General features: G+C 60.6%; 1 protein-coding gene across 2 annotated transcripts; it reads left to right on the forward strand.

Moving 5' to 3' along the window:
* Nucleotides 1-1,344: 1,344 nt before the first annotated feature.
* Nucleotides 1,345-10,780, forward strand: ERFE (erythroferrone). 2 transcript variants are annotated; one of them, XM_019740880.3, is made up of 8 exons: nt 1,345-1,942; nt 4,375-4,497; nt 5,046-5,148; nt 6,321-6,565; nt 6,637-6,745; nt 6,850-6,940; nt 7,851-7,929; nt 9,052-10,780. In XM_019740880.3, exons 1-8 carry the CDS (start codon nt 1,520-1,522, stop codon nt 9,148-9,150), a joined length of 1,272 nt encoding a protein of 423 aa, XP_019596439.3. In that variant the 5' UTR covers nt 1,345-1,519; the 3' UTR covers nt 9,151-10,780. The 2 variants fall into 2 exon arrangements, with proteins under 2 accessions (XP_019596439.3, XP_074171993.2); XM_074315892.2 differs by lacking the exon at nt 6,850-6,940.
* The last annotated feature ends 446 nt before the right edge of the window (nt 10,781-11,226 follow it).

Here is an 11,226-nt window from a genome sequence, read left to right on the forward strand (position 1 = left end):
CTTTGAGGGGCTTTCCAGCAACACCTTCCACGGATTTGGAGCGAATGTCCTTATTTGTAACAAAGCTGATGAATGTTTGCAGATGAAATAAGTTCATAGATTGTGTTAAGTGCAAATTCCATAAACCGTGTTTCTCAACCATCTTAGAGATCTACAATTTCTATAGGAGTTTTGATTTTTCATTCTACTAATAATTTTTTTTAATTGTTAAAAAGATAAAGACAGAACTTCTTTTTCAGACATCCTCGTAGAGTAACGATGGGACACACTGACTCCTGGGGACACGCACTCTCAGGATGGGCAGGGTCATTTTCTTCTTGTACCCTATCCCCCCAAGAAAAACCCCTCTACATCCCCCCACACGTCCTACAGGAAAAGAGGCAGAGTCACAAGGAACAATTAACACCTAATACCAGGCTTTTTCTAAACTATGGAGCACTTCCTGTCTGGGGCAGGAAGCCAGCGCTGGAACAGTGTCCGAGGGCAGGAGACCAGGTGATGCAGGGCTCCTGACTGAGTGTCACCCAGGGGCCCTGCCCAAGGCTGGGGGGCGGCATCTCCTGCTCTCAGTTGGAGGCACCACACTCTGTGAAATAGGGCAGAGTGAGGCCTCTTCTCTTCCCAGAAGAGGTGAGAATCATCCCTTGGTGTGGGTGGCAGGCCTGGGAAGGGGCGTTCCTCAGCTGTGCCTTCCCCATGCTTGAACAAAACGCACTGTGTGCCCACTAGGTGTGGGGAGCGGGGGGGGGGGGGGGGGGGGGGGGGGTTGGGGGTAGGACGTCGCAGAGAGCCTGGAGTGCTGACCTGATGTGGTTACTTGGGTGGGGGGCGCTGACAGGCAGTAGGCACTTAATAGAACAAAGAGCCCAGGGAGGGGGTGGGGTGGGGGCTGGCCCTTCTCCTGGAGGTGCCTGGAGTTTAGGCCTGAAGGGTCTGGTCCACCTGTCCTGGTGGGGTGCCCTGCGCTGACCGGTGGGCAGTGGGCAGCGTGCTTCCTGGTGGTGCCTGCTCCCCACACCTGCCTAGGTCACCACAGGGCTCAGCTCTCTCAGCCCAGGTCTTGTCCACCCGCACAGCGTCTGCCTCAGGCTGTGGATTTGCTTCGGGCACCACCCCTCCAGGTCCCTGTAGGTGCTCCCGAGTGGGGAAGAACGGTGCATCCCTGAACTTAGGGCGCCCCAGCCATGGGGAGAAAGTAGCCCCGGAAGGGAGGGTCCCCTCCTGGGAAAGGGACTCCGAAGAGGGGCCCTGAGGGTCTTCCCGCTGATGTGCTCAACCTGGATTTCGCAGGACGCTCCTGGGGAGAAAGGATGCCCCGGGGCCGACAAGAGGGAGGTGCCCCGGCTCCCTGCGGAGAAAAGGGAATCGACAGGGCGGAGATTTCAGGGCAGGGAGAAGGGGCACCCCCGCTCCCCACAAAACAGAAGTGCTGGACAGCGCGCACGGAGGGACCCCGGGAGCCCGCAGTTGGAGCTGAGACGTGCTCGACGGGAGGGGGCGCTCAGGCCACCTGGAGGAAATGCTCCCTGCACCCCTTTCCCTACCCTGCGCCCCAGCCCACAACTCCTCACTGCAGCGTCCCTGCACTGCCCGCACCTCCGCTGCAGCGCGCGGCCGAGCCGGGAGGGGGCGCCGGGCGGTGACGCGCGGCCCGGCGAGGCGGGGGATTCAAGCGCTTTATAAGGCGCGGAGCCGAAGAGCAATTCCGAGACGCCGCTCTGGGAGCCGAGAGGCACCCGCCGCCTGCATGGCCCCCACCCGCCGCCCGGCTGGAGCCCACTTGTTGCTCCTCTACGCGGGCCTGCTGGCTGCCGCCACCGGCCTCGTTCCCCAGGACCCCAGTGCGCCCTCGGGGAGCCGAGTCCGCGAAAAGCCGCCACCCGGAAACGAGCTGCCCGCTGGCTCTGGGGAGAGCCGCGCTGGGCCAGCCACCCGCCCGCCGGTAAGACGCCGCGACGCGCAACCGGCCCACTCGCGCCCCGGCCCCACTGCTGCAGACACTTCCGGACCTCAGTTTCCCCACCCGGAGTCTGCACCTCCCTGAGGTCCAGGACGCACCGAGAGAGGGAGGCTTGCTTCCAGGGCGGTGTAAACGCGGCGTCGTGGGCAGGGACCTGGCCGACTTTGGTGACCTCCTTTCTAACGTGGGGATAAAAACACTTAGCTTTCGGGGTGCCCTGGAGACGGGGCGGGGAGGGGGGGCGTCTGGACGCCGCCCCTCTGCGCCGCCGAGTGCTGTAAAGGCTAGCTAGCCTTGACCTTGGTTTTTGGTTAGTTTTCTTTGGCATTAAAGTAAAATTCTACTAGGCCAGGGAAAATGCTGTGTTTTGAAGAACAGAAAGAGGTTGGAAAATAAATCTAAATAACTTAATTCTCATAAAATTGGGAAGAACGTACTTGTGGTAAACGTGTGAGCAAATTACTGACCCGCACCCCCAATCTATTTGGTGCAATTCCCTGTGAAAAACAAAAACTGCCTTTCTGCAGGTCTGGGGGAAGGAAGTGTGTGTGGAGGTGCAGAACCCCCTCCCATGATGTGTGGTTTCTGGCTGTGAAGGGGTGACCTTTAGCGCTGCCCGCTGCCCCGCTGCTTCATTCCCAGCCGGTGCAGAGGGTGGTCAGGTTGGAGAAGGCGGGCATTTGGGGGCTTTGGGAAAAGCCCTCAGTGTGGGCGCGGCCTTTCAGATGGGAAGGTGGTTTGGGTTCCATGTGTTATCAAGATGCTTATGGGAAATGCAATGGGCCGAGCGTCAGTGGGGCCTCAGGCCTGCACCTCTCTGCTCTCAGCATCACACTTGGAACCACGAAGGCCAAGGAAGCCCCGACGGTGGAGGTGGCTGCCAGCCCTTTAGGCTCCCTGGGAAGGGCCTTCCAGAAGTCGTGTCTCTACCACCCAAGCCACTTTCCCTGGATGGAAGGCAACCCCGCCCAGACAGGCAGCCACACCCCCAAGGGGCGGGGCCACAGATGTCAGGATATGGTTGCCAGGAAGCAAAGGGGGAACTGGGGTGCTTCCAGGCAGGGTTCTGGCTTTAGACCTTCTGTGGGGGCCAAGGTGACACCAGAGGCTCCCCAGCTCTTTTCTGGGAACCCCTCAAGGCTGGAGACCTCGGTCAGCTGGCACAGCTGCCGGACACCCATCCACACCGCCGCAGGCCTGTCTCATAGGTCCCCAGACCCCTGTGGCTCCACCTGATTCTGCTTCCCCGAAACCACACTGGTGTTTGAGTCCACCCAGAGGCCAGGGGTCCATCTGCGAGGTCAGCTGGGCATGCCATCCAGCCTTCATGGAAAACTCCTGCCATGTGTTTCCACCGAAGTCAGGCTTTAAAGTGGGATGGCATGTCCTGGGGGAGCAGCCAGCAAGGTGGCGCCTTGCAGGGCACCTGCCCAATGAGCCGTGGAGAATCTGGGAGGACGGAGGGCCCCGGGTGCTTTGAGGCTCCTGCCATGCAGAAGCCCCCACCTTCCCGCCACAGCACAGTGGCTCCTGAAGGAAGACTGAGGTCCCTGCAGAGTGGCTGAGGGACCGCAGTGTCTGTCTAATGGAAGGACCTGGCCAGCTCTAACACCCCGGGACCTTCCATCAGCCACCAGAGTGGCGCCCATGACCTCATCTAAGCCCTCTTGGGCCAGTTTCCTTCCCAGCTGGCAGCCTTGTCTGGAACCCAGACCATCTGAGGCCCACTGCCCAAAGGGCCAAAGGCTTCTTCCTGCCAGATCCCGCCTGGAACTTAGTGTCAGGACGGTCAGAATGCAATGTGCGGAGGAATGGATGGGTGTTTCTGGAACCGTCACTGTCCTTGCTTGGGCTGTGTGCCAGACATCCCAAGGAAGATGAGCGGTCACACCCTATGCACAGACCTCGAGTCATGGTCTCACTGCTGGACCACCCAGACCGCCTAACCTCCCTGGACTATGAAGGCTGAAATTGGGCTCCCTGGAACTCTGGAGCATTAAGGAGGGGGTGCTGCTGGTAGCTGGAGACCCCAGTAATCAGTCACCTCTTCCTGGGCACCTGTGGGTGTCAGTGGTCCAATCCTCCCAGTAACTCTCCCGGAAAGGTGTGTGCACTGCAGCTCCTATGGAGGAAGCAAGAAGAGGCCTGGTAGCCCAGTGGTGCCAGGATTGCCACCTGGTACAGAGCTCTGCACCCCATCTTTTTCTGCCCTGTCCTGGGTGCTCTTCTCCCACAAAGTCCAGGCTGTGGTGTCACCTGTTCCCTAGGGGTCGTCCCCAGGGGCTGTGCAGACTTTGAGGGCACCACTGTTGACAAGGCCAGTCCTACCTAGTGACCTGAAAAGTGTCCCATCTGCTCAGTGGGTGCTTTGGGGGTGAGGGGTGGGGAGCAGCCTGATGGCAGCTGTGTTCCAGGAGCCGACCACTGGGCTAGCACGCAGCGTCGACCCCCGGGACACCTGGAGGCTCTTCGTCAGGCAGAGTGACAAGGGTGTCAATGGCAAGAGGGGGGGCAGAGGCAAAGCCAAGAAGTTGAAGGTGAGTAGGGGAGCCCCAGCAGCGTGTGTGTGTGTGTGTGTGTGTGTGTGTGTGTGTGTGTGTGTGTGTGTGTGAGAGAGAGAGAGAGAGAGAGAGAGGCCTCCACCTGCGGGTCCTCTCACAGCCCCACCATCATCCCCCACGCCCCTCGCCGGCCCCCACTGGCACGCCCTGAGCATTTGACCCAGCCTGGGGTCAGGGAGCACAGAAAATGCCACGCCAGGGGCCCAGGAGACCCTGTTTGGGGGCTGTTCCCATTGGCCCTGCACCCTTGGCATGTCAGGCAGCCCCATGGGCTGCCCCTTTCTGTTCCCTCTGCATCCTGGCACTGGAGGCCTGCGTTGGCCTGGGAGGGCAGCTTTCAAGCAGGGATGCTCACTGCCTTCTCAGCGGAGTCGGAAGCCCCTGTGGCTGACCTCTGCTTGGAGGTTGGGGTCACAGTGGGAGCCCTTCTCGCCTGCCTCTTAGGGGCAAGAGCTTGCAGAGCAGGTGCCCACGGTTTGCTTCCTGCCCATTCAGATGTGCTCACTGCCAAGGTTCCCTTTCAGCTCGGCTTGCCAGGGCCCCCAGGACCCCCTGGCCCTCAGGGCCCCCCGGGCCCCAATATCCCCCCTGATGTACTGCTGAAGGAGTTCCAGCTGCTGCTGAAAGGTAGGGGTACACACCATGTGGGCACATACCCCCCTCTCGGGTGTGAGTGGGCCCGGGGAGGTCCTGGAAGAGTTGAGACGGGCCCCTGCATGTCCGCAGCACCCAAGGAGGCCCCTGTGCTGTGCCAGGCTCAGGGGCCCCCCAGCTGGCCTGGGCCAGGCCGAGGGTCAGGGGCCGGGGGTGGGAGAGTGGTAAGGAGGACACGTCACAGAGCAAGGTGGACTTGGCCACTTGGTGCTCGGTAGGTGCAGGGGGACCAGCACCCACGCCCCACCTGTAAGTCAGGTGAGGCCAGGAGACTTGAACCCCTACCCCCAAGTGGGACTATCAGGGAGGGGTCAGGGCTCTTTAAGTTTGCAGAGTGCTCCCCTGATCCCCACAGTGACTCCAGGGAGATCTGAGGCTCACCCCCTTCAACATAGGCCCTGGCGATAGACACCAGCTTCTTCCCCTTGTCACCTCTGCTTCTCCCTCTGATAGATCTCAGCTGCTGGCACAGAGCCTCATGGGAGGGCACCAAGAGGGGTAGGGAGGACAGTGAACTGGGGCAGCCCACCTTGGCATCTGGGGATGCCCGGTTACCGCCAGGCCCAGGTGGGACAGTGGAGCTGGAGGGCAGAGGGAGACAGCAGAGCTGAGCTGTCGTGCTAGGGGCTGTCCCTGCACTGTGAGCAGATGCTCATGGATGAGTCACGTTGTTCACTAGATTGATTTCGTTATGAAGAGTTAGTGAGAGAGCATTTCCCCCATCAATTCGATGTTGCTCATTGAAATAAACCAGCTTCAGCGGCTGAAGAACCTCCATATTTCCAATATAGCTACAATATTTATTTACACCCAGCTTCTTCCCAAAAATGACCAGGGCTGGCTGAGACCACTGCATTTACCAATAAAAACATAAACAGAAAAAAACAGCAGCACGAAGGGGGAAATGTGAGTAGGATAGGGAGGTGAGGCACAGAACAAGGGCACCACTGGGTGTGCGTGCCCTGAGCTTCCTGGGAGCCAAAGAGTAAAAGGAAACAGGAGCATCAATAGAATCGGGAAGCAAAGTTTCTGCCCGCCTGCAGCCCGAGAGGGGTGTCTCGAGCCAGGATTTGGAGAATGGGTCCGGGGCACGGAAGGGAGGGCAGGGTGCGCCCGGCACACGGCTACCACTTGCTTTGTGCCAGGCGCAGTGAGGCAGCGCGAGCGCACGGAGCCCGAGCCCTGCACTCGCGGCCCCGCCACTGTCCTGGACACCACTCGGGAGGACTACGAGGAGGCAGCCGGGGACGCGGGCGTGCTGGCGCTGCTGGCCGCGCCCCTGGCCCCAGCCCCACGGGCTCTGCGCGTGGAGGCCGCCTTCCACTGCCGTCTGCGCCGGGACGCATCCGTGGAGCGACGTGCGCTGCACGAGCTTGGTGTCTACTACCTGGTGAGTCAGGGCCGGGCGGCCGGGGCTGGGAGTGAGGCAGCGCTCGGGATGACCATGCATGCGCCCCGCAGCCCGACGCCGAGGGTGCCTTCCGCCGTGGCCCGGGCCTGAACCTGACCAGCGGCCAGTACACGGCGCCAGTCGCTGGCTTCTACGCGCTCGCCGCCACGCTGCACGTGGGTGAGGCCCGGCGCCGGGTTGGGGAAGGTAGGGGGGAGGAGGGACCGCCCATACCACCCACACCACCCACCGCCAAACCCTGACCACCCGGCCCCCGCCCGCAGCGCTGGCGGAGCAGCCCAGGAGGGGGCCGCCACGCCCCCGGGACCGCCTGCGCCTGCTCATTTGCATCCAGTCCCGGTGCCAGCGCAACGTGTGAGTGGGCGTGACGGCGGTGGGGGGCGGGGGCAGCAGGCAGGCAGCTGGGGCTGTCACGCTGCTAAACAGACCCGGCTCCTCCCACTGTCGTCCACCCCCCCCCCGCCCCACCCCCGCCCGCTTGGACAGACTGTCCTTCATCCCCACCGCCACTGTGGCGTGGGTGACCCTGATGCCTCCTTCCTGCTCCCCGGGTCTGCTCCCAGCCCCATCAGCTGACCCTTCTCGGCAGCGGGGGTGGAGGGGGGGCGGGGGGGACGGGGGGCTCCTAACATACACGGCTGCCTGGGCACACCCCCCAACCCCTTCCCAGAGCTTGGGAGCTTGATCCGCCCAGCCTCTCCTACGCCCCCAGAGGGAACTCTGTGGTCCAGAGGCGCTGTCCCCTCCGCATTCACGCTCCCACCCGTCTCCTGTGAACATTCTTCACGTACCCCTCTTCTCTGTGCACCTCGTCTGGGAGTGTAGGCCTGCTCCCTCTGTACCCCAGGACAGACCAGCCACACATAGGCACCCCCAATGGCTGTAGAAGGCATGAGTGAATGACGCTCAAAACTTCTGTGGTTTTGAAAGACCCTCCACAGATTGGCCTGAAACAGCTTTTTGTGGCAGCACTGCTTCCCACCCACACCCCCAGCTGCACCAGCCAGTGCCCTGTTCCCCAGCAGAGCTGCCCCCTGGCTGGGGCCCAGGTTGGCCTCTCCTGACACATCTTTGACCTTGTGGAGACTGTCCTCACCCCTTTTGGCAACCCAATTCAGATACCACCTCCACCAAAAGACCTGACCAAGACAACTGTCCCCAAGGCACTTTGCTGGGCCCCGAGTCTTCTGTGAGCACATTAGGGTTGCAGTTGATGGGATCAGGGTGGGGGCTCTGGCTAACCCTCTGTCTGCTCTGGCTGCAGCTCCCTGGAGGCTGTCACAGGCCTGGAGAGCAGCAGCGAGCTCTTCACCATCTCGGTAAATGGCATCCTGTATCTGCAGGTACGGGGCAGGCTCGGGCATGGGGGCACCACCTGGGCATGGCGGTGGGTGACCTGGCAGGGAGCTCTGGGGCCAGTGCCGACTCCTGGCCTGGGAGAGGTTCAGGGCAGTGCCACAGCACTCAGGCAGAGCCTTCCCCCAAAGCTGCTGAGCCCACAGGGCCGCCCATCCTCAGCAGCTTCTCTCATCCGTTTGCGGCTTTCAGATTTCCTGAGGGTTGGTGCTCCACAGGGACCTGGTGGAGCGAGGGCACAGGGGTCAGCTCCATGGCCCAGGCTGACCTCATGACACCGGGGCCCACCGCCACTGCAGGAAGCAGGGCATGTAGTTATGTCCTGCACAAAACCCGAAGTGACAGTCGCTTTCTGGTACTGTGGGCAAGTAGTTAAGGAACTGTCAGGGTGGGACTCACTGAAAAAGAAAAAATGTAAGAGGGATGTGTGGACAACAGCTCCCATTTAAATAGCACTATGGCAGGCCCCCTTCTAAGCGCTTCACATAAATGAACCATTTAGTTCTCGCAGTGCTTTGAGGTTGGTACTAATATTCCCGTTTATAAATGGGAACTAAGGCACAGAAAGGTTGAGTAACTTGCCCAAGCTCAGACAGCACTCAGGATTAGAGGCCAAGCTGTCTGGCTCGGCAGCTGTGGTTGCTGAAAGGCATTTAGTGGTCTGGTCCTGGGCACCGCAGAGCCTGCTGGGAGAAATGAAATGGCACACATGGTGTACCCAGGGTCCCCAGTCTGCAGTTCTGGGAGTTCCCAGAGGAGGGGACTCTGCTGGTGCCTGGACCACACTTGGAGCAGCCAGGCCAGAGCACTGATGGGTCAGGAGCCAGGCCTGTGGGGCAGGGCCACCCTGACACCCGTTTAGAAACCAACAGGCTCCTCGAGCAGTGGGGAATCCCGTCTCTGTCCCTCTGGCCCCGAGCAGAGGCTTGCTCCCACACACGTGAACTGTCGCAGCCGTGGGCATAGAGCAGGGGTGTGGCGTTGGGAAGCACTAGAATAGGGGTCGGGCACTGGGTCTGAGGGCAAGGCGTGCCAAGCCCGGCCGTGGCAGGGCCGAGCGGGCAGGGGGTGTGGCTGGCCGTGCGCAGGCTGACTGCCCTTCTCCGCAGACCGGGCAGTACACCTCCGTCTTCCTGGACAACGCCAGCGGCTCCACGCTCACAGTGCGCAGCGGCTCCCATTTCAGCGCCGTCCTCCTTGGTGTGTGACTTCAGTGCTGCCCTCCTTGGTGAGGGGCCACCACCCGGCAGGGTGAGCTGGGGTCCAAACTATATCTGGGCAGTGTGGGAATGGCACTGGCCACGTGCTGGAGGAAGCCCACTGGAACTGCCCACACTGGCCACACGGCCCAGCACCAAGATGGCCACTGCAGACAGCTGGGGGAGGGCCCATGCAAACCTGCGTGGGTCCCAGAACCAGGACCGACTTCAGGACCCATCTTTACAGGGGAATGGCCCTGGTGGGCTGGGGTCCTGGGACCGTTTCCAGTCGGGGTCAGCGTGCCCAGCACTTGCTTTGTCTCTGGCTGCGGACCGGGACCCTTCCTGGCCTATTAGGCAGCTTGCCTCCAGCCTCGGCTTCTGTGGCCCAGCCCCACCATGCCCTTCTTTCTGTGTTCTCTCCTGTGGGCCATGGGGGAAGGCTGGGCTGCCTGCTTGGGTGCCCTGCGTGGAGGGCCAGCCTGTGCAGGGATGAGGGGCCTGGAGCTGAGCGGTGTGCTCAGGTCTGCAGGGGACATGCACCCGGCAGGCGGATCTGCCCTCTCAACTCCTCGGCCCGTCTGTTCACAGACAAGGTCCCTCTTCCGTCGCCTTTGAGGCTGACTCACTGCTGGGATCCCCCTGCCAGATGACACAGCTAGAACCCCTTTGCAGACAAAGCAGAGGCTTCCCAGCAGCCCACAGCTCCGGGTGCCCACCCATGGCCTAGCTGGGTCGTCTTCCCCACCTGGCTGGGAATATGGCCCTGGGCTCCAACGGGTGGAGGAGTCCGTGCCGAGGAAGAGCCGGCCGTGGGGAGGCTGGGGACCAAGTCCCTGGCGTTGCTGTAGCAGTGATGGGACCTGGGGTGGGGGACATACCCAGGAGACGGGTGTCAGCCTGCAGCACGTTTCTTCCACGTGCAGGGCTGTCCCAGCTAGGTGTGCCCTCCCGCCCCCCCCCGCCCCCACTGCCTGCTGAGGAAGTTACCTCAACCCCCCTTCCTACACACACTGGGCTGACACGACACCTGGTGCCACGGGTGTCCCAGGGACCAAGCTGGGTAGTCAGACCTGGGAAGCAAGGGGGCAATGGCTGCTGTCACCTTAGCCTCCTAGCTGGCCTCAGAATGAGCAGGTGACCAAGGCCTGCCTGTTCCCCAGGAGCCCGAAGCTCCCATTCTCAGAAACATCTCCCTCCCAGCCAGGCCCCCCACGCACAGTACACACGAACCCACCACTCTGCCCCTTGGCAGGTCTGACGCAATTCTGAGTAGGACTTGCACCCACCCTACCAGGAAGTACCAGCTGGCCTGGCCTGCCTCCCTACGGCTCCGATAAGGGGCGGTGCGGCCACACCCTTTTCTGGATTTCACTTTGTATCCAGTGGACACAGATATTTTAGAAAATTTATCTTTTACCCTCGAAAAAGCCACAGATCTTTCATTTTCTCAATGTGTGATATGCAGCAATTTATTGAAATATTTATTATATAATATTGCCGGGTGAAATATATTTATATATATGACTATGAAGTGATTCAAGTACTTAAGAATTGTGTTGTGTGATTATACAAAGTGACAAAAAACAGCATAGACTTGAAGATACGGAGTCATCATTTAGGCCGGGTCCAAGGATGACAAGGGACTTCGGGGTGGGGGAGGGCTTTCAGGGAAGCCACAGTGCCCAGCCTCCCAGCTCTGGGACAGTGGCACTCTGGGAATTTGGGACGTGTGAGTCACAGATTAACACCTAGTTTGCTACAGGAAGATGTTTACTGAATAAACTGTTCTACTTCTGACTCTGAGGTTCTTTTGTTCAATGACGACATGCCACACTATGTTGTCACAGTCCTCAGCAGAAAAGGAACCTGGCTCTTGAGGGTGGGGAAGGCTGTGCTCCAGACGCCCCCGAGGTCCTGGCAGGCAGCAGGGACAGCAATTCCACCAAATGAACTGACGGGCAGATAAGGCCGAGTGTGTGCTGGGCGGGGCCAGTGAGCATTACAACAGCTTCAAAGGCAAGTTTGGAAAATCTTACATCATCCTGAGGCAAGCACTTAACACACAAATACCTACGAGCTGCT

This window comes from Rhinolophus sinicus, chromosome 17 (assembly GCF_057876585.1).
Source record: "Rhinolophus sinicus isolate RSI-liver-muscle chromosome 17, RSI-T2T, whole genome shotgun sequence".
Taxonomy (NCBI): Eukaryota; Metazoa; Chordata; class Mammalia; order Chiroptera; family Rhinolophidae; genus Rhinolophus; species Rhinolophus sinicus.